This window comes from Hemitrygon akajei, chromosome 13, assembly GCF_048418815.1.
Source record: "Hemitrygon akajei chromosome 13, sHemAka1.3, whole genome shotgun sequence".
Taxonomy (NCBI): domain Eukaryota; kingdom Metazoa; phylum Chordata; class Chondrichthyes; order Myliobatiformes; family Dasyatidae; genus Hemitrygon; species Hemitrygon akajei.
The window spans coordinates 13,488,713-13,516,552 of NC_133136.1; the positions used below are offsets into that span (position 1 = coordinate 13,488,713).

General features: G+C 42.5%; 1 protein-coding gene and 1 long non-coding RNA gene across 4 annotated transcripts in view; one reads left to right on the plus strand and one right to left on the minus strand.

Annotated features, from left to right (window-relative positions):
* Positions 1-1,373: 1,373 nt before the first annotated feature.
* Positions 1,374-4,059, plus strand: LOC140737648 (uncharacterized). Its single transcript, XR_012101211.1, has 2 exons — positions 1,374-1,503; positions 2,872-4,059. It is a non-coding gene; the product is annotated as an uncharacterized lncRNA (long non-coding RNA).
* Positions 4,060-11,491: 7,432 nt separating this feature from the next.
* The window catches only part of alpk2 (alpha-kinase 2), an 85,588-nt gene continuing 69,239 nt past the window's right edge, over positions 11,492-27,840 (minus strand). For 2 of the 3 annotated variants that reach the window (XM_073064164.1, XM_073064165.1), the window contains 2 exons: positions 22,116-22,164; positions 11,492-11,848 (listed from right to left, as the gene is read on the minus strand). In XM_073064164.1, coding sequence (XP_072920265.1) covers positions 11,575-11,848; positions 22,116-22,164 — 323 coding nt within the window. In that variant the 3' untranslated portion in view covers positions 11,492-11,574. The remainder of the gene's footprint in view (positions 11,849-22,115; positions 22,165-27,840) is intronic. The other variant, XM_073064166.1, reaches the window with a different exon arrangement.

The following is a 27,840-nucleotide window of genomic DNA, read 5'->3' on the forward strand; positions in this document are numbered from 1 at the left end:
ATGTTCTGCAGATACGAGAAAATCTGCAGGTGCTGGAAATTCAAAGCAACACACACACACACACAAAATACAGGAGGAACTCAGCCCGTCAGGACTATGGAAGTGACTGAACGTTTCAATAGACAATAGGTGCAAGAGTAGGCCATTCGGCCCTTCAAGCCAGCACCGCCATTCACTGTGATCATGGCTGATCATCCACAATCAGTACCCCGTTCCTGCCCTCTCCCCATATCCCTTGACCCCGCTATCTATAAGAGCTCTATCTAACTCTCTCTTGCTGAAGGGTCTAGACCCGAAACGTCGACTGTGAACTCTTTTCTATCGATGCTGCCTAGCCTGCTGAGTTCCTCCAGCACTTTGTGGGTGATGTTACGCAGCTGCTGGAAATCTTGATAAAGACACACGTCAGTCCACGTGTTGGGCCGAGACTCTATCCGTCGCAGACGGGAAGCAATATTAGGCTATATATTTCATACATATTGCTAGAATGGAAAGTCTAGGGCCAGAGGGCACTGCTTAAGAATAGAAGGACGTCCCTTTAGAACAGAATCAAGAAATGATTTATTTAGCCAGAGGATTGTGAATCTGTGGAATACTGTAGAGGCCAAGTGATTTAAAACAGGTTAATAGGTTCTTAATTAGTCAGGGTGTCCAAGGTTATGGGGAGATGGCAGGAGATTGGAGTTGAGGGGGATAATAAATCAACCATGATGGAATGGCAGAACAGATTCAATGGGCAGAATGGCCTAATTCCGTTCCTACGACTTATGGTCTCATATAAATTTTACTTCGCGTTTAAAGGACATTACGATTATTTCTAACGTTGCATGCCAGCACTGACTATCGGTCATTCTTGTAATGGTGCATACTGTGTCGGGGTAGGGAGGGGAAACATCTGGGGAATTTTCAATAAAGTTGCTGGACAATGTCGATAGAAGTTGAAGTTCTAGTCCCTTGTTTCTTTCAGAACGGGCCGGACTCACCGGGGAGGAGAGCGGACAGGGGGGCAATACCTGTCCATTTCGAAAATGTGAGCACTGCGATCTCAATGCAAACATTCAAGAGAAAATACGTGTCACATATACAAGATGTATAACAGTGAAGAAGTTGAAATGGTGTGCTTGGAGGAGCCGGTGTTTTCTAAATGGGACTTGGGTGAAATGTCAGATATGACACAATTTCGCAAGAATGGAACGGCCTCCCGGGCAGAGTTGGAAGCCTTTGCCAATTTGTTAAAGTAACTGAAACAGCGAACCGCTCCGGCTAATCAATACTTCAACGTGACGTATCAGAAAGGAATAAACTGTTTGCTTAAAATGGCCGAGCACATAAAGAGAGGGGGGATCGGATTTTTCGGTTTACAAACGGGAAGAAATGGGTTTAACACTCATCTCCCAGGCCCCTACGCAGCAAATTCCCGGCTGGATAGTAGGAATGACCCGCAATGAACTGAAAGTGTTCACAACTGAGACGGAACATGAGAAGGAAACTCCGTCTGTTCAGGTGAGCTACTTTAAATATTGTTACAGCAAAGAGCAACATTATGGTCGGGACAGTGGGAAGTTCGCTTAAATGTAGTGTCGACTAGGATGGAAGTTTATTTCTTCAATACCAAGCGCAAACTTTGACTTGTCTGTTAGTTTTTTTTTACTTCAACATAATTAATTCTACATCATTACATTTACAATTAAATATTGCGGGTAAATCAGTTTCCATCATTAAGGACACCCACCTCCTCGGATATATCCTCTTCTCATTGCTACCATCAGAGAGGAAGTACAAGAGCCTGAAGACAAACGCTCAACGTGTAAGGAACAGCTTCTTCCCTTCCGTCATCAGTTTTTCGAACGGCCAAATACCAACCCATAAATTACCTCACCATTTCACTCTCTTTTACACAATGTATTTCATATCTTATGGGTGGCGGGATGAAGACATGTCTTTTCTAAAGGAGGGATACGGCGCTCCTTCCCTCCCCTATCCCGCAGGACGCCCTCAGGCCAGGTCTAGCAACTGCCTAGTCCCCAATCAGGCTCACGTGAAGCCCCGGGAGCAGGTGGTGGACGGTCGTTTGAGCAGCGGTGCAGATCACAAGTCCTCATTATGTGACCACTGACGCCAGGCAGACAATCTCTGAAGAGTATTGATACTTGCTGGGGTCACCCGTCTTGTAAAAGACACTGTCCAGAAGGCAGCAATGACAAACCACTTTTGTGGAAATAATTGCCAAGAGCAATCATGCTCACGGAAAGACCATGATCACCCACGACATGGTACATCACGAAAAAACGATGTATTTCTTATTTTAACTTATAGTCTTTATGTATTGCCGCTGCAAAGCAACAGGTTTCACCATAGACGTCAGTGATATTACATCTGATTCTGATTCTAAATACCAAAACTATCATTAATCAGCTAGATGTCTGGTTGCAATCCAACTTTCAAACTTATATATTCAGTCTACTTCAAAGTATTTTTTTTTACAACCAATATAACAATTACAGCACGGAAACTGGCCATCTCGGCCCTTCTAGTCCATACCGAACACTTACTCTCACCTAGTCCCACTGACCTGCACTCAGCCCATAACCCTCCATTCCTTTCCTATCCATATATCTATCCAATTTTTTTTAAATGACCAAATTGAAACTACCTCTACCATTTCTACTGGAAGCTCATTCCACACAGCTACCACTCTCTGAGTAAAGAAGATCCCCCTCATGTTACCCCTAAACTTTTGCTCCAATGTGGATAATTGTCTCAGTAGTTTAGCTGAACTAAGGATTTTGTAATTAATGTGTAAATTGTTTAATTATTCAAATTTATTAAAACATAACTTTCACCTAACACAATTTCATTTCACTTTCCCAGGATTACTTTAAGGAATGGAGGGGACACTCGGCCGCTGACAAGTTGTTTTACTTCTGCCGGAGCTCTGGAGTGTGACAATGGTGTTTGTGTACAGTGAAATCAAACGCCATTATCACACTAAATAGCTGGGGCAGAAATCGGCTACGATGCGACGTACTTGAGCAGGAAGTCTTCACAAACCCCTCACACAGTTCGAAGGGCTAAGGGAATTGCTCGGTGAACCAGATACGCTCTCAATACGAACCAGAACCCAAATAGTTTAGCGAATAGTTCTAAAGCCCAGCGGGTCTTTGGGCCTGAGATGGTTCAGATGATGTTGAGGAATAAGCAAGTAAAATTAAAGGAAATATATGGCAGAAAAAGTTTTGAAATTAGGATTAGGCAAGTCAATTTTATACACAGGAGGTACCTAATGAAGAGACCACTGAATAACATGCTCGTGGTCTGCCGCTGTAGCCCATCCACTTAACAGTTCAATGTGTTGTTTTCAGAGCTTCTCTGCACACCACTGTTGTAATGCGTGGTTATTTGAGTTGCTGTCACCTTCCTATTAGCTTGATGCCAGTCAGACCATTCTCTTCTGACCTCTCTCATTAACCAGGCATTTTTGCCCACAAAACTGCCACTCACGGCATGTTTCTCTGCAAACTCTAGAGACTGTCGAGCATGAAGGTCCCAGGAGATCAGCAGTTTCTAAGACTCAAACCACCACATCTGGCACTGACAATCATTCCATCGTCAAAGTGATCTCGATCACATTTCTTTCCCATCTGATGTGTGGTCTGATCAACAACTGAACCCCTTGCCCATGCCTGCATGCATTTATGCATTGAGTTACTGCCGCATGATTGGCTGATTAGATATTTGCATTAACCAGCAGGTTTACAGGTGTTCGTAATAAAGTGGCCACTGAGTGTTATATCAGTTGAGATCCATTTTCTTGCGGGTATTTACAGGAAAATAAAGAAATACAATTGAATTTATTGCTTATTTATAATTATTATTTATTTATCTTTGTATTTGCCCAGTTTGTTGTCTTTTGCACACTGGCTGAATGCCAACATTCATTGATTCTACTATTGTTATTATTCAATAGATTTATTGACTATGCCCATAAGAAAATTTATCTCGGGATTGTATGTTGTGATATATATGTACTTTAATAATAAATTTACTTTGAACCTTGAATTTATGGAAAACTATAACAAAGATTGACAAACAATGTGCAAATGCACATTATTAGATACCAGTACTTTACTAATTATTAGCTATGGAATATTAAGGCTGAGAAGAAGGTTTTACTGTGGGGGCTCAAGTCTTCATCACAAACATGAGTTTCTGCAAATGCAGGAAACCTTACTGAGTAACACACACAAAATTCTGGAGGAACTCAGCAAGTCAGGCAGCATATATGGAGGTGAATAAATGTTTAATATAGTGGTTAGCATAACATTTTACAGCACAAGCTTTAAGATTGGGGTTCAATTGCCACTGCTGTCTTTAAGGAGTTAATATGTTCTCCCCACGGCTGAATGGGCCTCCTCCAGATGCTCCGGTTTCCTCCTACATTCCAATTCTGGGCATGTTATGTTAGTGCCGGAAAAATGGTGTTGTTTGTGGGCTGCCCCCAGCACACAAGACCGTAAGGTAAAGGAGCAGAAGTAGACCATTTGGCACGTCGATGCTACTCCACCATTTCATCATGGCAGATCTACTTTCCCTCTCATCTCCAATCTTCTGCCTCCTCCCCGTATCCCTTCACGTCCTGACCAGGCAAGAATCTGTCAACCTCTGCCACCTCAGTCTGTGTTGGTCGTTGATACAAGGCAATCAATTTTGACGTACACATGACAAACTTTAACCTAGATGCTGCCTGACTTGTTCAGTTCATCCAGCATTTTGTGTTCATTGCTCAAGCCTGCATCCTCCTTTTCCAGTATATCTATTAGATTATGGTTAGCATACAGCCCTCCACAGAACATGCACTAAAGTGCTATTTGAAAAGGGGTTTATAAACTCCTCAAGACTAAATACGTGCTTTGGTGGAGAGCAGAGCTACATCAAAAAAGCTTCTGATCTGGGCTAAGTTTCTGATCTGTAGGTGAATAGCAGAGGACGTTCAGGAAAGAAGAGCAGGCCAGGGAAAAAAAAACTGCAAAGAAAATTCACAAGAATGTTGACAGCAATTGAGGACCTGGGAAAGGTTGAGTAGCTTGGTACTTTATTCGCTGGAGCTTTAGAGAATGAGGAGAGATTTGATAGAGCTATACAAAAATTATGAGGGGTATAGAAAGGGCAAATGCAAGTAGGCTTCTTTCCACTAAGATTGGGTGAAACTAGAACTAGAAGTCATGGGTTAAATGTTTAAAGGAGACATGAGGGGGAATTTCTTCAATACACAATAGGTGCAGGAGTAGGTCATTCGGCCCTTCAAGCCAGCACCACCATTCAATGTGATCATGGCTGATCATCCACAATCAGTACCCCGTTCCTGCCTTCTCCCCATATCCCTTAACTCCACTATCTTAAAGAGCTCTATCTAACTCTTTCTTGAAAGCATCCAGAGAATTGGCCTCCACTGCCTTCTGAGGCACAGCATTCCATAGATCCACAACTCTCTGCGTGAAAAAGTTTTTCCTGAACTCTGTTCTAAATGGCCTACCCCTTAATCTTAAACTGTGGCCTCTAGTTCTGGAACCCCCCCCCCCCCCCCCCCCCAACATCGGGAACATGTTTCCTGCCTCTAGCGTGTCCAATCGCTTAATAATCTTATATGTTTCAACCAGATCCCCTCTCATTCTTCTAAATTCCAGTGTATACAAGCCCAGTCGCTCCAATCTTTCAACAAATGACAGTCCCGCCATCCCGGGAATCAACCTCGTGAACCTACACTGCACTCCCTCAATAGCAAGAATGTCCTTCCTCTGATTTGGAGACCAAAACTGAACACAATACTCCAGGTGTGGTCTCACTCAAAAGGTAATGAGAATGTGGAATGGGCTGCCAGTGGAAGTGGTGGATACAGGTCCAATTTGAACATTAAGAGTACATTGATGCGAGGGGTATGGTCTGGGTGCAGGTCGATGGGACTAGTTCAGGATGGACTTGATGGGGCAAAGGGTCAGTTTCTGTGCTGTGGTGCTCTATGATTCCATGACTCTAAAATGGTTTGGTCGTGAATATCTGCTGATCTGATAAGAAGGCTGTTAGGGTGATGTCATTATGGCCTAGCTGCTTATAGTTATACATGAACAGTTAGCACCCATGCTGGTGAAACTATGTCCCAAATGATGGCAACTTCAAGACTGTTATTATAAGGTTGTAACATGTACAATCTGTCACCTGCATCCTTAAAGACAGCTGCCTGATGGATATAGAGCAACACATGCTGAACATACACTCAGTGGCCACTTGGTTATGTACGCCTGTACTCTTGCTGGTTAACACAAATATCTATATCAGCCAATCGAGTGGTGCCATCTCAAAGTATAAAAGCATGCAAGAGGTTCAGTTGCTGTTCAGACAAAACATCAGAAATGGGAAGAAATGTGATGTAAGTGACTTTGACCGTGGAAGATCATTGGTGCCAAACAGTGTGGTTCGAATATCTCAGAAACTGCGGATCTCGTGGGTGCATAACAGACTCTGGAGTTTACAGAGAAAGGTACAATAAACGTAAAACAGCCAATGAGCAGCAGTTCTGTGGGTGAAAACGCCTTGTTAATAAGAGAGACCAGAGGAGAACAGCCAGACTGGTTCAAGCTGACAGGAAGGTGACAGGAACTCAAATAACCACGTGTTTCAACGGAGGTGTGCAGAATGCACAGAATGCCGAACCTTGAGGTGGATGAGCTACAGCAGCAGAAGACCACAAACTCAGTAACTGCTGTACTGGGTACAGGTTCATTCATTGTGTGTTGTGTTGTATGACATGGACAATTATGGTCTTTCCATGACTGTGATTGTTCTTGACAAATTTTTCTGCTGATGTGGTTTACCATTGCCTTCATCTGGGCAGTGTCTTTACAAGACAGGAGACCCCAGCCATTAGCAATACTCTTCAGAGATTGTCTGCCTGGCGGCAGTGGTCACATGACCAGGACTTGTGTTTACTCTTTTTCATAGATGCTGCCTGACCTGCTGAGTTTTTCCAGCATTGTATGTGTGGTGTTTTGGATTTCCAGCATCTGAAGATTTTCTTGTGTTTGTAAACAACATACTAGTTTTTCTGAAGGCTACCTCTGAGAGTACTAGATCAGTGAACATACATCCTTCTAGTTCTGAAGCATAATAACTTCACTTGTAGATTGGACTTAAGTGTTGCAATCTAAATTGGTGGGAGGGGATGCCATGGTTGTCTGCTTAGAACCCGCTCTCCCATCTTCAGATATCAAATATAGAACACTACAGCACAGTACAGGCCCTTCAGCCCACACTGATGTGCTGACCTTTTAATTTTCTAAGACAGGGGTTCCCAATCTTTATTGTGCCATGGAGCCTTACTATTAACCAAGGGGTCCATGGACCCCAGGTTGGAAACCCCGGCTGTAAGATCAATCTAACCCTTCCCTCCTACATCACTTTCCATTTTTCTTTCATCCACATGCCCGTCTAAGAGTTTATTAAATGTCCCTAATGTGTCAGTCTCTATCACCACCCTTAGCAGGGCATTCCATAAACTCACCACTCTCTGCGTAAAGAACAATCCCCCATCATACTTTCCTCCAATCATCTTCAAATTATGTTCTCTAATATTAACTATTTTCACCCTGGGAAAAAGTCTCTGCTATGCAGTCAATCTACGCCGCTTATCTTGTACACCTCTATCTAGTCACCTCTCATCTTCCTTCACTCCAGAGAAGGGTCCAGCACACTCAACCTTTCCTCATAAGACATGCCCTCTAATCCAGGCGGCACCCTGCTAACTCTCCTCTGCACCCTCTCTGAAGATTTCACATCCTTCCTATAATGGTGTGGTCAGATCTACAATTGCTACCAGTTCTTGCAAAGCTATATTGATTCTATTTTAGTGAGTGCACCTCGTAATTTTATTTCCTTGCTTCATTAAGCTTATTTTATTCTACAGTACATCATAGATGTCCTAGACAGAGTATAGAGGAGCAGAATTAGCCCATATAGCCCATTGATACTGCTCCGCCATTCCATCATGGCTGAACCTAATCATAGAGTCACAGAAAAGTGCAGAGCAAAAACAGGCCCTTCGGCCCATCTAGTCTGTGCCAAACCATTTAAACTGCCTACTGCCATTGACCTGCGCCGGTACCATAGCCCTCAACACCCCTACCTTCCCTGTATCTTTTCAAACTTCTCTTAAACGTTGAAGTCAAGCTTGCATGCACCACTTGCGCTGGCAGCTCGTTCCACACTCTCATGACCCTCTGAGTGAAGAAGTTTCCCCTCACGCTCCCCTTAAACTTTACACCTTTCACCCTTAACCCAGGACTTGAGTGGAAAAATCCTGCTTGCATTTGCCCTATCAATACCCCTCAAACCTCCTCTCAGTCTTCTACACCTAGTTATCTAGTCCTCTGCATCTAGTAGTTTGCTGCAAAGTTTAGATTACAGATTTACACTCTCTTCTGGTTTAGTTGGAAACACTGGAGCTGTTCCTTCATCGTCCGTGCTTCTTATTCATTCTAAAATAGTGATCTTGTTTCCATGTGTAATCATTTCCTTCTCCTTCCTGATTTTAATTTGTATTCTTGATTTCTTGCAATATGGAACATCCTTGGATTTCTTCACCTTAAAAAGAGTGGCAAAACCAACCCAGCCTATGACCTAATGTAACAAAGTCAAAAAAAAAAACAACAGATAGTAGAAAACAAAGAATACAAAATTTCACTGAAACATCTTAACTGGGGTTTGTTAACTGTTGTTTCTCACAGATGTGCTTGACCTGTTGTGTGTTTCTAGCATTTTTGTTTTTTATGCCAATTCTATGCCATCACAACCTGGTATGGAAGTTGTCCTGTCCAAGACCAGAAGAAGTTGCAGAAGATTGTGAACACAGTCCAGCACATCACACAAACCAATCTTCCATCCTTGGACTCAGTTTACACCGCATGCTGTCGGAGCCATGCTGCCAGGATCATCGAGGACAAGACCCACCCAGCCAACACACTTTTTGTCCCTCTTCCCTCCGGGAGAAGGTTCAGGAGCTTGAAGACTTGTACGGCCAGATTTGGGAACAGCTTCTTTCCAACTGTGATAAGACTGCTGAACAGATCCTGACCTGGATCCGGGCCGTTCCTTCCAAATATCCGGACCTGTCTTGGATTTTTTTGCACTACCTTACTTTCCCTTTTCTGTTTCTTTTAAATTTATGATTTATAATTTAAATTTTTATTATATTTACTATCGATTTGTACTCCAGGGAGCACGAAGCACGGAATTAAATATTGCTGTGATGATTGTAGGCTCTAGTATCAATTGTTTTGCGACAATAAAGTAAAGTAACAAGGGGCGGGGGGGCAACTTAGCATAATGCTATTCCATTACCAGTGATGCAGGTTCAACTCCGTCGCTGTCTGTAAGGCATTTGTATGTTCTCCCTGTGATCATGTGGGTTTCCTCCCATAATCCAAAGATGTACGGGTTAGGAGGTTAACTGTTCACATGGCTGTAACTAGGCAGCACAGGATTGTGCTGTATCTCAAAAAAAAATATTATTAGAGTCTGTATATTTAAATATTTTCCAATAGCAGTTATTAGCAAAAAGTAACTTGAATTATAAAATCCTAAACATTTGTTCATTTTATGGTGGGTAGTAGTGACATTCTTTTCATTATGTTGAGTTTATCTTATGGAATCCCATATTATAATTAGAGAGAGAGATTCAAACGAAAGCAAATTTCTGTCTTGCACGCGCACACACACCTTCTCCCTCACCTGCCAGCTTGGACCCCTTTCCTTACCCCACCTTCATATTCTGGCTTCTTCCCCCTTCCTTTCCTGTCCCAATGAAGGATCTTGGCCAAAAATGTCGACTTTTATTCCCCACCATAGATACTGCCTGACCTGCTGAGTTCCTCCAACATTGTGTGTGTCTGTTGCTCTGGATTTCCAGCATCTGCAGAATCTCTTGTGTTTATTCTTCACACGAGTCTTTTCCCACCCTACATCTCTTAGCCATAAGACTACAAGATATTGGAGCAGAATTAAGCCATTTGGCCCATCAAGTCTGCTCTATCATTTTATCATGGCTGATCCAATTTTCCTCTCAGCCCCAATCTCCTGCCTTCTCCCTGTACTCCCTAATGCCCTGTCCAATCAAGAGTATATCAATCTCTGCCTTAAGTATAAACAATGACTTGGTCTCTACAGCTGCCTGTGGCAAAGAATTCCACAGATTTGTCACTCCGCCATCAAATTTCTGAACAGTCCATGTACCTTCACTCTGTAACCTCTGATGCCATGTCCAGTCAAGAACCTATCAAGCTCTGCCTTAGATACACCCATCGACCTGGCCTCCACAGCTGCCTGTGGTAATAAATTACACAAATTCACCACCACCCGGCAAAAGAAATTTCTCCACTCTCTGGCTAAAGAAATTCCTCCTCATCTCCATTCTAAAAGGATGCCCCTCTATTCTGGGGCTGTGTCCTCTAGTCTTAGACTTTCCCGCCATAGGAAACATCCTCTCCACATCTACTCTATCAAAGCCTTTCACCATTTGATAGGTTTCAATGAGCTCACCCCTCATTCTTCTGAATTCCAGTAAATAGAAGCCAAAGCTCTTCATATGACAAGCTATTCAATCCTGGAATCATTTTCATGAACCTCCTTTGAACCCCCTCCAGTGACAGCACATCCTTTCTAAGATAAGGGGCCCAGAAAACCCATAATCTTCTATTCCTTTTCAAATATGGTCAGATCACTTTCATTTGACTGGTATGTTGTTTACAGACACAAGAAAATCTTCAGATGTTGGAAATTCAAAAACAACACACACACACACAATGCTGGAGAAACTCAGCAGGTCAGGCAGCAGTCGACATTGCAGGCTGAGACCCTTCATCAGGACTGGAAAGGAATGGGATGGAGTCAGAGTCAGGTGGTGGGGGGAAGGGAATAAGAAGTACAAGATGGCAGGTGATAGGTGAAAGTGGGAGAGGGAGAGAGATGAAGTAAAGGGCTGGGAAATTGATTGGTGGAAGAGATAAAAGGATGGAGATGGGGAAATCTGATAGGAGAGGACAGAAGACCATGGAAGAAAGGGAAGGAGGAGGAGCAACAGAGGGAGGTTATGGCCAGATTACATGCAAGAGGGAAACAGGAATGGGGAATGCTAGGGGGGTGGGGGGGGGGAGAGCCAACTACTAGAAGTTCAAGAAATCAATGTTCATGCCATCAGGTTGGAGGCTACCCACATAGAATACTAGGGGTTGCTCTTCCAACCTGAGTGAGGTCTCATTGTGGCCGTAGAGGAGGCCACGGACTGACATGTCGGAATGGGAATAGGAAGTAGAATTGAAATGAGTGGCACGTTTAACTTCCCTGCCTTGTGTTCCCAACGCTCATACTCTGGGATTGACATGTTAGTCAATGTTTGTTAGACATGTAAATTTTTTACTTGCTTTAATAAAATTGACAAAAAGCATTGTCGCTGAAAATTACATACTTTATTACAATAATTAAAAGATACAAAGCTCAAAAGGAAGCAGAAATGAATGTTTCCAGGTATTATAAATACTTTTGTATACTTCTGTCTCCGGGAATGCTTTTTGCCTGAGACGTAAAGTTCCTTACTGTGTTTGTTGGGCTCACTGGCATTTTCTGTGCTGAACCTGGGGCTGCTCTCTTCAGTGGTGTCTTCACTGCTGGATTCCTCCTGGGCTTGTGTTGAGATAAGTTCAGAGATTTCAGACCCATAATTTTGCAGTATATATTACATTGATGTAGAGCTTTGAACTGATCAATAAAGGAAACAGAACAGTTTCCTTTAAATCCTTTGTACCTGGGGAAAAAATAAACGTGATATTAGATTACGATTTATGGGGCCTGTCAATGATATCCTAAACTCCGCAGCCACACCGATCTCGATCTACTTTTTGCTTGGCTTTCATTTACCCAATTCCATACCTATACCTTCATAACAGATGTTATGCAGTGACCCGTCCATTCCAGCAGGTATGGAGGGGCCACTGCACAGAGCTGGAAAAAGCTACAAAGGTGTGTAAACTCAGGCAGCTCCGCCATGAGCACAAGCCTTCCCACCATTGAGGACATCTTCAGAAGACGAGGTCTCAGCAACACGTGTCCATCATTAAGGATCCTCACCATCCAGGAAATGACTAATTATTTCTACCATCAGAGAGGAAGTACAGTAGCGTGAAGACACCCACTCAATGATTTAGGAACAGCTTCTTCTCCTCAGCCATTAGATTTCTGAACAGGTAATAAACCCATCTCTATTTTTGCACTACTTATTTATTTTTTCTTTTTATATGTTTTTATTACAATTTTAGTACATTTTATGTATTACACTACTGCTGCTGCTGCAAAACAGCAAATTTGCAACATATGTCAGTGACAATGATCTAAAACATGTTTTGTTTTAAAATTACCTTTTATTATAGCTGATAAATCCTTGTCGTGTTGAGATGTGTACACCTGGAAACTTTTGAATTTATCAGATTGGGTCAGAAGCGTTTGTCTTTCAGAAGACTTGCATTTTTAAAACTGTATTGCTCTACTTGTAATAGCATAGAGCTGTCACTATGTGGCGCTGTTACACTTTTAGTGAGCAGAGAACTTGCATAAATTATCCCTCAGAGAGTTTCACAAAAAAAGAAAAAGGGTCACATTTCCTTCCCAATCTGAACTCTGGATGGCCTTTGACAGCTATTCACCTGAGAGAATGGCATGTTCAGTTTTGCCCCTCTCCAGCAGAATTCAAAAGTTTAAAAACATCTACATTAATGAAGTCCTGATCTTGGAACTTAGCCTGAAAATTTGACTGTTTATTCCCCTCCGTTGATGCTGCCTGGCCTGTTGAATTCTTCCAGCATTTTGGGTGTTGCTGAAGATTTCCAGCATCTGCAGAATCTCTTGAGTAATAGTAGTCCGGAGGTGATCTCACCAATGAGCCATGCCACTAAAGCATGATTTTATTATTTTTATATTAATTTCCCACAGTATTAATTAATAACAGTTATAGAGAAGTACAGCATAGAAATAGGCCCTCTGGCTCATCCGTACTGAACCACTTAAATTGCCTACTCCCATCAACCTGCCCTCGGACCATAGCCCTCCATTTTCCTACCATCCTTATACCTATCCAAACTTCTCTTAAATGTCGATTGAGTTTGCATGCACCACTTGTGCTGGCAATGCGTTCCACATTCTCACCACCCTCTGAGCGAATAAGTTTCCCCTCATGTTCCCCTTAAACTTCTCACCTTTAACCCCTAACTCATGACCTCTAGTTGTAGTCCCACCCAATCTCAGTAGAAAACACCTGCTTGCATTTACTCTATCTATACTCCTCGCAATTTTGTAATTCAGAACCAGGTTTAATATCACTGTCATTTGTCATTAAATTTGTTAACTTTGCAGCAGCAGTACAATGCAATACATGATATTAGAGAGAAAATACTGTGAATATATATATAAAATAGTTAAATAAATAGTGCAAAAATAGGAAATAAAATGCAGAGGTAGTGTTCATGAGTTCAATGTTCACTCAGTAGTCGGATGGCAGAAGGGGGGAAGCCTCTGTCTTTTGTTTGTATACCTCTATCTTTACCCTATCTATACCTCTCATAATTTTGAATACCAATCAGTTAGCTTTCCAAATTACTTGCTACACCTGCATGCTAGACTTTTGCAAGTCATGCACCAGGACCACCATTTCTAACTAAATCTCAGAATTTTGTACCTGCTCATAATTTACATATAATATTTTTTCAAAGAAAATTTCTGCCAAGGAGAAAAACAACACATTTCCCACTATATTCGCTGGATTTTGCCCCTTACCCAATCTCTTAGTAGCCTCTTCATGTCCACTTCACAACTTACTTTCCAACCTACCTTTGTGTAATCAGCAAATTTAGAAATCATGCCTTTGAATGCCTTTACTCAAGTTATTTACCAGAGATTATAGATGTTAATCCCCCAGAACAGATCCCCATGGCATACCACAGGTATCATTTTACCAAACAGAGAGAAGGCCAATTTAGGCCTACATTCTGTTCACTTGTTAATCTTTTATCATGATAATCTCTTGTACACCATGGACTTTTATTTTTTTGGATTAATCTTTGAATTGACTCCTTTCAAATGCATTTTAGAAATCTATAGGACAAACTATGTATTTTTTGTAAAGAAAGCTTTTGGCACATTGGCCTTCGTAAATCAAAGTACTGAGTCCAGGGGATGGGATGTTATGTTGAAATCGCTTAAGGCATTAGTGAGGCTTAATTTGGAGCTTTGGTCACCTACCTACAGGAAAGATGTAAATAAGATTGAAAAAATACAAAGAAAATCTACATGGATGTTGCCAGGAATGGAGGACCTGAGATATGAGGAAAGATTGAATAGGTGAGGACTTTTCTATGATTCTATGACTCCAGTTTTCCTTTATCCACAGGACTGTTATATCTTCAAAATATAAGATGGCCAAAGAGGATTTCCCTTCTGAAAACTTTGCTAAACCTGAGCTACTTTAAGTGCAAGTTATTTTAATATTAACTGGTAACTTGTGTGAGGTCAAGAGTCCAATTTTTTCACAGTAGGGAACCATTCAACAGTGGGGTAGAAGCTGTCCTAGAGCATGGTGGTATGTGCTTTCACTGCTAAAATAACTGGAAAGTATCAATTCTGTGTGTCTGGAACATTGCAACTTTGTGAATTTTTCAGTTCACTTTGGCTATATCCGCTTCCATGCCCCTATCATTATTTATGTTTAAGTTTAAACTACTAGTTTTGGACTAGTCCTCCCTCCGAAAGCTGAATGAAAAATTCTGTCGTATTTTGTTCACTGTAACCTAGGCATGTCTTCATGATGAGGTTAGTTATTAATCTTATCTTGTTGCACAATCCCTGGGCTCAAATAACAATCCCTTTGTTTAGCTCCATAAAGTGCCAATTCTAAGAAATTTATCCTGAAAACCTATGAACTCCTCATCTGGGCCACCTTTGCATTTGATCTTTCTGGACAATATTTAAACATCCTCCATGACTTCTATCTTTATACTTTGTCCCTTTTCCCAGGGTGGAAATGGTTAATACAAGTGAACATAACTTTAAGGCATTAAGTTTAGGGGAAAGGGGTGTATGGGGTATCCAGGGAGGGGTAGCATCTCTGGTTACACCATTTCAACAGGAAGTCTAACACAGGTGAGGGTAGCCAGCAGCCTCATACCCCAGTGAGATAGGGACATGCCTATCCTAGCGTGCGAGGTCAGCTACAGCAGGCAGAGTGAGTGAGACCTACAGTGAGGTCCAACGGCCGGGAAAGTGGCATTATAACGCTCCACAGAGCATCTACTGCAACCAAGGAAGACCCCAATTTGTGACGCTAGTTTGTACCACTGGACCTGGACTTCTGAGGACAAGGGAGTGGAACTGCCCCTGTGCAATGCTTTTCCATTTTAAACCCCCACCCCCCGCACAGGTTCCCAGCCAATGTTGGACATGATGGACAACAGCCACAGGGGAGATGACAAAGGTAAGGTTTTTACACAGAGAGCAGTGCGTGTTTGAGACACACTGCCGGAGGTGGTGGTGAAGGCAGATACATTAACGATATTTAAGAGATTCTTAGATAGGCAATTGGATAAAAGAAAAATGGAGGGGTATGTGGGTGGGGAGGGTTAGATTGGTCTTGGTGTAGGTAAAAGGGTCGGCACAACATTGTGGGCCAAAGGGTCTGTACAGTGATGTAATCTTCTATGTTCAGGGTTACTGTTAGCAGATGGATTTGTATACCACACCTACAAATTAGTTCTTACCTAATTATTTATGTACTTACATCAATGTGTAAGATACAGGTTCCCTGGAGAGGCAGTACTACACTTTGCAGAATGTTCCAATCTATATTTCTAACATTTTTTTAATGTCTATTATATTATATGAATACATGAACTTCAAACATGTTAGAATTACTAGTTCAATTATTAAATGGTTCTATCTGGGCTGAAAGGAGGGGAAATTTTAATTAGAATTATAATCCTGTCATACAGTTCTGCACAGAAGCCTTAGGCACGTGTAAAAATATTCTGTAAAGCAAACAACAACACACACAAAATGCTGGTAGAACACAGCAGGCCAGGCAGCATCTATAGGAAGAAGCGCTGTCGACGTTTCGGGCTGAGACCCTCGTGTTTGCTCTGTAAAGCAAAGATGCTTACAAAAATACTGAAATGAAAAGTTTCTAAATATCGAAAAAATTACTACAAAGTGCAGTTAGTAGTTAAAAAAACTAAATCAAATCAATATTTGATGTGACCACCCTTTGTCTTCAATTCTCTCAGGTATACTGTCCTGCAGTTTTTTAAGAAAATCTGCTGAACATACATAAGAACATAAGAAATAGGAGCAGGAGTAGGCCATCCGGCCCATCGAACCTGCCCCTCCATTCAATAAGATCATGGCTGATCTGTCTGTAAACTTAGCTCCATCTACCTGCCTTTTCCCCATAACCCTTAATTCCCCTACTATGTAAAAATGAATCTAACTGTATCTTAAATATATTTAGTGAAGAAGTCTCAACTGCTTCCCTGGGCAGAGAATTGCACAGATTCACCACTCTCTGGGAGAAACCGTTTCTCCTCATCTCCGTCCTAAACCTTCTCCCCTGAATCTTGAGGCAATGTCCCCTACCAATGGAAGCAACTTTCCTATTTCTATCTTATCTATCCCTTTCAAAATTTTGTATGTTTCTATAAGATCCCCTCTCATTCTTCTGAATTCCAGGAAGTATAGTCCCAGGCAACTCAACCTCTCCTCATAGGTTAACCCCTTCATCTCTAAAATCAACCTGGTGAACCTCCTCTGCACTGCCTCCAAAGCCAGTATATCCTTCCTCAAGTATGGAGACCAGAACTTCACACAGTACTCCAGGTGCAGCCTCACCAGTACCCTTTATAGTTGCAGCATGACCTCCCTGCTCTTGAATTCAATCCCTCTACAGGGGCATATCTATGGAAAATAGTGCCTACGGCAAGCACTGAAACTGCACCCCTGTCCAAACATCTGACATGCATCTTTTAGATAACTTTACCATAATATCAGCTTAAAAATACAAGCCAAGCTCGTTAATCTTTTAATTAACAAATTATGACACTATATGAAAATTCTAGCTGCACCTTCCTTGCTTTCACTGATGCAAATTGGTCTATGGTGTGATTGAAGTCAGTTTTTTTAGTTTCTTCTCTTTCTACACTCAGCAGAGCAAGATCAGAGTCTGCCTTGACCTATGGAGGCTCTCAAATACAAAAGTATTAGTTTAAACTTGCTGAAGGATCTCTCACAGCTGGCGATGGAAACTGCGATGGTTAGCATTATCTGAATAGCAATATGAAGATTGGGGAAGATGCTCTCATCTCCACCCTGAACAATAAATTCAAGAAGCTCTTCAGGTCTTGATATTTTCATGTTGACCCGCCTTGATAGCAACATTCTGCGATCCACAATTTCTTCATATAGCTGCTGTCCATCAACAGCGGAGCTGTACAATTCGCCCAAATTTTCGCACTTCTTCTTTAGGTCGTTACTGTTGGTACCGTAACACAGTCCCTCGACATCGAGAAGGAACCCAAACTTGGCGTCATTATCATGCAAACGAGTGAACCTTTCATCCATTTCTCTGTGAAGATGGTCGAGTGTTCCCTTCATGACTCTTTCCATTTCCTCCTTAGCTGTTAACCCAGCATCTCTCAAGTACTAATCAGTCATTTGTTTCTTTTGTCTCTAACGTCTTTCAACTTCAATATTCCATTCTTGATAAAGACCAACTCCTTCTTCGAGTGACTCACTGACCAACACTTCTCTTTCATCATAAAAATGATCTCAGAGGGTTTTCAAATCCAGGGCAGCATTGGAGAAGTTCATGCTAAGATCCTGTAGCCTCTTTAGAATACGGTCAATGCGAATGAGAACTTTGTTTCAAAATCTTAGCAAAAACAGAAAATCGTAACTCAACATGCGGTTGTACAGCTGCCTCGCATCACTTCTTGATTCCCTGGTCTTGTTTTCATTGTCTATCAAGTCCTGGAGAACTTGAAGTATCTCCTCAAGGTACTTGTTGACAGGCTTCACTGCTTCTGTCCTTGCACTCCACCTGGTTTCGGACTCCGACTTAACAACCACAGGCACGGCGTTTTTGAGTTTTTCCCAGCGCTGTGTTGAACGAGAGAAAAACACATAGAGAGCTTCGGTGGTTCCAAAAAACATGACCATTATTATATCATGCTTGGCTGCATGTACACCCACCAAGTTGAGTGCGTGATTGTCGCAATTCACAAACACCACCAGGTTGTTTTTCTCACTAATTCTTCGATGAACACCACTTCTGTGTCCAGCCATCACAGCAGCGTTGTCATAGCTCTGTGACCGACAATCTTGTAGCTCCATTTCGTCCTTCTCTAGCTGTTTCAAGATGTCTTCAACCAAGCTCTCAGCATCCTTCTGGCTTATCTGGATAAAACCAAGGAAGGACTCTAACACAGACTGTTTTCCTCTCAAAATCAACTTCCACATACCTCACCACTTCTGACATCTGCTCGCCATGTGCCTGATCAGGAGTCCAGTTAAACATTAGACTATAGTACTTGGCTTTACGAATGCTTCTCAGTAAACTCTGGGGAACACTGGATGCCATAACATGGATGAATTTATTCTGGACACCCGATGAAAGATAAGACGTAGATCCAGGATGACTTTCCAAATGAGTGAGGTGTTCTTTTATGACAGGGTCAAAGATGGCCAGTAGTTTCAGTAAGCCAAGGAAATTTCCCACATTGTAATCATTGTCTAGCTGAAGTGACTCCCTGTGTCTTCACAAAGCCAGGTTCTGAGTTGCAAGGAATTTTATGCAATGAAGGATTCTCATCAAGATATCACGCCACTTCTGCTTTTCCTTCTTAATCTGTGACTAAAATACCGCATCAATAACTCCTCTGTTCCCAGCTAAATTTCTTTCCATTTCTTTCCACTGTGTGAAGCATTCCCAATGATTCTTGACATTTTCATGAACACTAATCCTTTCAGGTGCTTTCCACTGGTTGAATCCACTTTCCTGCTCCAATGAGGATTGATGGTCTGACTGGGATTAGAGAAGACAACAGATACAAATTGCAGACTTCTTAGAAGGGGAAATAGAACAGCCATGAGTGAGTCACTTCCTCACCATGACCATTTCCCAATTTCCTCTTGAACCAAGTTTTGTTCATTGAGCGGTTATTTGTTGGTAGGAAAAGCCCCTCACTGTTCTGGAAATACTTCAAACCCAGCTTTATTATTTCTGTTTTCAACACATCAGGCAGAATTGCTTTTCCGGTATCCTTATCGAACTTCAGAAGTCCAATGTCATGCTGTTCAATCACTTCTGGTATGACAGTTCGAGGCTCTTTGACACCATCCAGTTCACTAGGTTCAGTGTGATCAGGTTCAGTCTCGTCAGGTAAAATCTCATCAATAAACTCAACATCACCACCACCACCATTGTCTTCCCCTCCTGTCATGTCCACGTTCTTTGTGGCAACCTCACTCTTAATCTCGTCATACTCGGATTTATCTGACTTGACTTCCTCCTCGGCTTGTGATGCATTTGTACTTGATCCACCTTCGGATTCAAACAAACTTTTAGCAGGTGCAGGCGACTCCATGGAGTGTGTCGAACTACAGTACTTGTTCCGGGCTTTTCAAAGAAGGGCATGAAGAACTTGCTCCACTTCTTGGCTTCCTCCGCCACCAACTTTCATCTCTTCCGTCCTTCAGCTCCACTTTCCTTCTTCTTCGTGAAGAAATGTTTCATGGTCTTCTTACACAATGCTCTGAAATAAGGCCACCCTAGTGCTTCTCACCCATGATAATCAAAGACAGATCATACATCTGAAGAAAATTCTTTTTTCCCTGTCCGAGGATGGCTTGTCTGACTTTAATAGAAACTGCTCAGTGGCGCCCCCTGCAAGTGGTGCCCAGAGCACGTGCCATACCTGCCATTCCTTAGATACACCACTGTCCCTCTAGCAACGAAGACCAACATTCCGTTTGCCTTCTTAATAACCTGTTGTACCTGCAAGCCAACTTCTTGCGATTCATGCACAAGCACTCCCAAGGCTGATTAAATTGTTCCAAGCATCTTGGAGAACTTGTCACTGTTCTTCTGCAGACTTTGGCTATTTCGCTTGCTTCTATCTCTCCAGGTAAAACCAGGCAGCCTCGATGATGTTGAGATCAGGGTTCTGTGGAGACCATACCATCTGAAACTATATAAAAAATCTAGGGTGCCTAACTACTTTTGCACAGTATTGTATATGCAAAAGAACTGCAGCTAAGTTGTACAAAATAAAATGAAAGTATGTGGAACTGCCAACATTTGAATCAGAATCAGATTTATTATCACTTGTTAACTTAGCAGCAGCAGTTCAATGCAATACATAATATAGAAGGAAAAAAGCAAAGTAAAATAATTATAATAATAAATAACCAAATCAATTACAGTATATGTATGTGGAATAGATTAAAAATTGTGCAAAAAACAGAAATACTATAGATTTAAAAGTGAGGTAGTGTGCAAGGGTTTAATGTCCATTTAGGAATCGAATGGCAGAGGGGAAGAAGCTGTTCCTGAATCGCTGAGTGTGTGCCTTCAGGCTTCTGTACCTCCTACCCTAATGACAATAGTGAGAAAAGGGCATGCCCTGGGTGCTGGAGGTCCTTTGATTAGGTGAAGTACCTATTTTTAGAACTTTCCTCCAAACATGGGCAATGCTGGTAATCAATATTTACTGTCAATCTTTCTTTGTAATGTTTAAGGGGAATATGAGGGGAAACTTCTTCACTCAGAGGATGGAGAGAGTTTAGAACGAACTGCCAGTGGAAGAGGTGGTTGTAGGTTCAATTTCAACCTTTGAGAGAAGTCTGGATACGTACATGAATGGGAGGGGTATGGAAGGCTATGCTCAAGGGTGACGGTCGATGGGATTAGGCAGAATAATAATCCAGCATGGACTAGTAGGGCCAAAAGGCCTGTTTCGGTGCTGTAGTGTTCCCTGACTCTATGACTCTTAAGGAATTGACTTTGCAGGTGGAAGGTTTGTTAGGTTATTCTAAAATGTATCAAGGTCAAACGTCAAATATCAGGTATGGGATGACATGTGAATGATTGATAGCACTTTAGATCAGGTGGGAAGGGAGATTCTTTATTTTCCAGTGCATCAGTTTTTAAAACAGTCCAGTAAGATTTCATAAAAATATTTTTTCTGATTACAGAAACATATCATTCAGTTTCACAGCTTGCTACAGTAGGCTTTGAAGAAACAGCATTTGAGTTGTGTGTTCAAGGTCAACACAGTACAATATGCCTGTGACAACTGCGCACCTATGAAAACAACCTTTTTTATGCCATGGGCCCCTACCAGGTTGGGAACCACTGCTTGAAAGCAGAGGACTTCCTCAATGAATCTATACAAAAGAAGACTAAAACTTGAGAAGTTATTGTTTTTATTCTAATAACTAAAGGTTATAATTTACTAACTCAGGTTGAGATCTTGGTCCCAAATTATACAGAGTAAAATTACTAGTTACACACATAAAATGCCGGAGGAACTCAGCAGGTTAGGCAGCGTCTATGGAGAGGAATAAACAGTTGACTTACCTAATTTCATGACACATGCTGATAATATTAAACCTGATTCTGATTGGTCCAGGGGTTCCCAACCTTTTTAATGCGATGGACCCTTACCATTAACCACGGAGTCCGTGGACCTCAGATTGGGAACCCCTGCTTGGGCTGAGACCATTCATCAGGAGTGCTGATGAAATGTCTCGGCCCGAGCATCGGCTCCCCTCTACAGATGCTGCCTGACCAGCGGAGTTCCTCCAGCATTTGATGTGTGTTGGTCATGCTCAAGATTCCCAGCATCTGCAGAATCTCTGATGATTACTGGCAATACTTTGTCTTTGCCTAGCGACAGAGAAAGGGTTATTGAAGCATCAGGAATCAGATACAGAGAATAAGCTGCTCTGTAAAACAACCCTTTCTTTTCTTCACTTACCCCTTTTGACATGTTGCTACTCCAACATCAGTTAATTTCATTCCTACACCTACAGAAAAACAATTGAAAGAGCAACATTCTTTTACAAATTGCATCAAGCAAAAAAAAAAGAAACCATTAAATAATTGGCGAAATTAACAAAATGCTGGGGGAAAAAAAAATTGATGATAATTCAAGTTGGTCTGAAACACAAAGACATGCCGATGTGAAGCTAGGAACTCGCACTGGAACTCTGATCAGTGAAACTGGTGGCATTGAAGGAGCTATTTGACCAGTATATCCACTTGGAGCATTGCGAGCAGTCCTGGGCCCCTTATCTAAGAAAGATTGTGCTGACATTAGACAGGGTGTAAAGGAGGTTCACGAAATTTATTCCGGGATAGGAAGGCTCGTCATATGAGGAGCATTTGATGGCCTGAGTCTGTACTCACTGGAATTCAGAAGAATGGGGGCGGGGGGGAGGGGAATGTCATTCAAACCCATCGAATGTTGAAAGGCCTCAAAAGAGTGGATGTGGAGAGGATGGTGGAGGGGGAGCCTAAGGCCAGAGGACGTAGACTCAGAATAGAGGGATGGCCATTTAGAATGGAGATGAGGAGTAATTTCTTTCGCCAGAAAGTGGTAAATCTGTGGAATTCGTTGACAAAGGCGGCTGTGCAGCCATTGGGTATATTTAAGCTAGAGGTTGATAGTTTTTTGAGTTGACAGGGCACGAAGGAATATGGGGGGAAGATAGGAGATTGGGGCTGAGAGGGAAATAGAACAGCCATGATGAAATGGCAGAGCAGACTCAATGGGCCAAATGGCACAATTCTGATCCTATATCTTATGGTCTTATGGTTTAAATCACTGAAACTCATGGCATTGAAGGACAGAATATAAGAACACGGAGGCTGTGGTCCATAGGGAAGGATTGAATATGTTAAAACTCCAGGAAAGATATCAATAAGATCGAAAGCGTGCAAAGGAATGCAATTATGTTGCCAGGACTTGAAGACATGAGTTACTGAGAAAGGTTGAATATGTTGGGACTTTACTCCCAAGAGTGTAGGAAAATAAGTGTTGATTTGATAGAGGTATATAAAATTATGAGTAGTGTAGATAGGTTAATTGCAAGCAGGCTTTATCCTCTGAGGTTGGGTGGGACTACAGTCAGAGGCCATGGGTTAAAGGTGAAAGGGGGAATATTTAAAGGGACCATGAAGGGGAACTTCTTCACTCAGAGGGTGGTGAGAGGGTGGAATGAATTGCCAGTGGAAGTGGTGGATGAAAGTTCAGTTGCAACGTTTAAGAGCAGTTTAGGAAAGTACATGGATGGTAGTGGTTTGGAGGGCTATCATCCAGGTGCGGCCTGATTGGACTAGGCAGAATAATAGTTCAGCTCAGACTAGATGGGCCAAAAGGCCTGTTTTTGTGCTCTACTTCTTACAGTTGGAGGACTGTTTGCATTTGTGGTTGCTACGTAACAGCATTTCGAAAGCATTTGGGTAAGTGTGTAGACAGGAAAGGTTCAGGTGGATATGGGCCAAATGGATCTAACAGGTCATCATGGAAGAGTGGGGTAAAGGGCCTATTTTGTGCTGTATGGCTCTACCACTCTAGGATGGTCAGTACTGCACTGAAGAGAGTGCAGAGAAGATCTATAAGCATGTTGCCTAGAATGGAGCATCTCAGCCTTGCGGAGAGACTAGACAGGCTGAGTTTGTTTTCTATGTGTCTAAAAAGATGGTGGTGGGATGGGGGGAGGGGGGGGGACCTGACCGGAATATTCAAAATTATGAAGGGTAAATAGTGAGAAGCTTTCTCCCTCAGCAGGTGAGCCTGTGACCAAGGAGCATGGGTTTATAGTAAACGGAGAGGTTTCAGAGGGATTTGGAGAGGCAAAATAGTGTAGTAAGGAGGCATGGTAGTGTACTGGTTACTTATTTATTGATTTTTATTTAGAGATACAGTAACAGCAACATGTTCTTCTGACCCAATGAGCCCATGCCACCCAATTACACCCATGTGACCAATTAACTTACTAATCTGTGTGTCTTTGGAATGCTGGAGGAAACCAGAGTATCCGGAGGAAACCCACACAGTCACCGAAAAAAAATACAAACTCCTCACAGGCAGCTACGGGAACTGACCCCAGGTAGCTGGTGCTGTAACAGCGTTGTGTTAACAGCCAGCGTAGCACTTCATAGCAGCAGCGGTAAGATCAGGATTCAATGTCCGCTGTCTGTGAAGAGTTTGTACATATCATCCGTGACCACATTGGCTTCCTCTCGGTGTTCTGGTTTCTTCCCATGTTCCAAAGGGTGAGGGTCAGTAAGTTGCAGGCGTGCTGCGTTGGTGCCAGAAGCGGGAAAACACTTGCAGGCTGCCTCTAGCTCATCTTCAGACTATGTCTTTCATTGTTGACCCAACAATGTTTCAATGTACACGTGACAACTAAAGCTAATCTATGAAAGAAATTTTGTCACCATGAGAGCGGCTGAAATTTGGAACTCACTCTCCAAGCTGTTGGTGAAGGTAGATACTGTTACAAAACTTAAGAAATATTCAAATGAGACACTGTAGTATGGAAGGCTATGGGCTGAATACTGCGAAATATACTTTAGTGTAGGTAGATACTCGGAAACACAAAAGGTGACGGATCCAGCAATCTGCAGCAAAATAGAAAATACTGAAGGAACTCAGTAGATGATGGAGCATCTACGGAGGGAGAGATTCAGGTTGTAATCCTTTCCCTGGGCTAGATGGATATTTGATGGCCAGAATGGATACAGTGGAGCAAAAGGCCTGTTTTTGTGTTGTGTGACTCTTTGACTCGATTCTGACCCTTCTTGCACACTTGAAACTGTGTCACACCGACCAATATACATATTTATAACATGCACTCGTGTTGGCGCGTGGCCTAGTGGGCAAGGCATCAGACTAGTAACCTGAAGGTCACTGGTTCGAGCCTCAGCTGAGGCAGCGTGTTTGTGTCCTTGAGCAAGGCACTTAACAACACATTGCTCTGCGACGTCACCAGTGCCAAGCTGCATGGGTCCTAGTGCCCTTCCCTTGGACAACATCGGTGGCGTGGAGAGGGGAAGGCCTGCAGCTTGGGCAACTGCCGGTCTCCCATATAACCCTGCCCAGGCCTGCGCCCTGGAAACTCCAGGCGCAGATCCATGGTCTCTCGAGACCGACAGATGCCACCACTAAACATGCACTTGTAACATGGGCAGCCACCGTAATGTAGTGGTTAGCATGATGCTATTACAGCTCAGGACATTTACAGCTCAGTTCAGAGTTCAAATCCAGTGCTGTCCGAAAGGATTTCGTACATTCTCCCCAAGAACTGCATGGGTTACCTCTGGATGCTCCGGTTTCCTACCACATTCCAAAGACGTACTGTTAGTAGGTTAATAGTCATTGTCAGTTGTCCTGTGATTAGGCTAGGGTTAAACAGGTGGGTTGTAGCTTACTGATCCAGAAGGGCCTGTTCCTCACAGTATCTCTAAACAACTGTGGAGTCTCTGTGGGTGGAAGTTAGGAACAGGAAGGGGTCAATAACTCTACTGGGTGTTTTTTTTTATATAGACCACCCAATAGTAACAGGGACATCAAGGAGCAGATAAGGAGACAGATTCTGGAAAAGTGTAATAATAGCAGGGTTGTTGTGGTGGGAGTTTTTAACTTCCCAAATATCGATTGGCATGTCCCTAGAGTGAGGGACTTAGATGGATGGAGTTTGTTAGGTGTGTTCAGGAAGGCCTCTTGACACAATATATAGATAAGCCTACAAGAAAAGAGGCTGTACTTAATCTGGTATGGGGAAATGAACCTGGTCAGGTGTCAGATCTCTCAGTGGGAGAGCATTTTGGAGATAGTGATCACAATTCTATCTCCTTTACCATAGCATTGGAGAGGGATAGGAACAGACAAGTTAGGAAAGCATTTAATTGGAGTAAGGGGAATTATGAGGCTATCAGGCAGGAACTTTGGAAGCATAAATTGGGAACAGATGTTCTCAGGGAAATGTATGCAAGAAATGTGGCAAATGTTCAGGGGATATTTACGTGGGGTTCTGCATAGATACATTCCAATGAGACAGAAAGGATGGTCGGGTACATAAACCGTGGTGTACAAAGGCTGTTGTAATTCTAGGCAAGAAGAAAAGAAGAGCTTATGAAAGGTTCAAAAAACTAGGTAATGATAGAGATGTAGATAATTATAAGGCTAGCAGGAAGGAACTTAAGAAAGAAATCAGGAAAGCCAGAAGGGGCCATGAGAAGGCCTTGGCAGACAGGATTAAGGAAAACCCCAACGTATTCTACAAATATGTGAAGAGCAAGCGGATAAGATGTGAGAGAATAGGACCAATCAAGTGTGACAGTGGAAAAGTGTGTATGGAACCAGAGGAGATAGCAGAGGTACTTAATGAGTACTTTGCTTCAGTATTCACTACGGAAAAGTATCTTGGTGACTGCACAGATGACTTACAGCAGACTGAAAAGCTTGAGCATGTAGATATTAAGAAAGAGGATGTGCTGGGGTTTCTGGAAAGCATCAAGTTGGATAAGCCACCAAGACCGGACAAGATGTACCTCAGGCTACTGTGGGAGGTGAGGGAGGAGATTGCTGAGCCTCTGGCAATGATCTTTGCATCATCAATGAGGACGGGAGAGGATCTGGAGGATTGGAGGGTTGTGGATGTTGATCCCTTATTCAAGAAAGGGAGTAGAGATAGCCCAGGAAATTATAGACCAGTGAGTCTTACTTCAGTGATTGGTAAGCTGATGGAGAAGATCCTGAGAGGCAGGATTTATGAACATTTGGACAGGCATAATTAGCAATAGTCAGCATGGCTTAATGAAAGGCAGGTCGTGCCTTACAAGCCTGATTGAATTTTCTGAGGATGTGACTAAACACATTGATGATGGTAGAGCCGTAGATGTAGTGCAGGGGTGTCAAACTCATTTTAGGTCACGGGCCGGATTGAGCAAAATGCAGTTTCATGCGGGCCGGATCAGTCGGACGCGTGCGAACGCAGCTTTCGTTGCCTCCGTTTTTTCAGCCTGCTCTCATGTGTCTCAGACTCTGCTATAACTACAAAGTGTTTTACTTTACAAATTCCGTTTCTTATGAAGAAGACTACTGAGCAAGACTGCCGAATAAACACTAAAAACCCTGAAAACCTGGTACCTGAATAAACTCAGCATTAGCCCATATCATACGCCATAGGCGCTTCGATTACTGGGGCCAGCTTTAATAGTAATTAGATATTATCTCGCGGGCCAAAGATAATTCCACTGCGGGCCTTGAGTTTGATATATATGATGTAGTGTATATGGATTTCAGCAAGGCATTTGATAAGATACCCCATGCAAGGCTTTTTGAGAAAGTAAGAAGGCATGGGATCCAAGGGGGCCTTGCTTTGTGGATCCAGAACTGACTTGCCCATCGAAGGCAAAGAGTGGTTGTAGATATACTGCATGGAGGTCGGTGACCAGTGGTGTGCCTCAGGGATCTGTTCTGGGAGCCTTACTCTTCGTGATTTTTATTGATCTGGATGAGGAAGTGGAGGGATGGGTTAGTAAATTTGCTGATGACACAAAGGTTTTGTGCCATTATGTTCATCATAGATATTGGCATGTTTTACCTAATTGAAACTCCCAATTGGCAGTGTTCATTAATTAAAACATTATTGTGGATATTTTAATCAAGACTAATGAGTAATCTTTAGGAA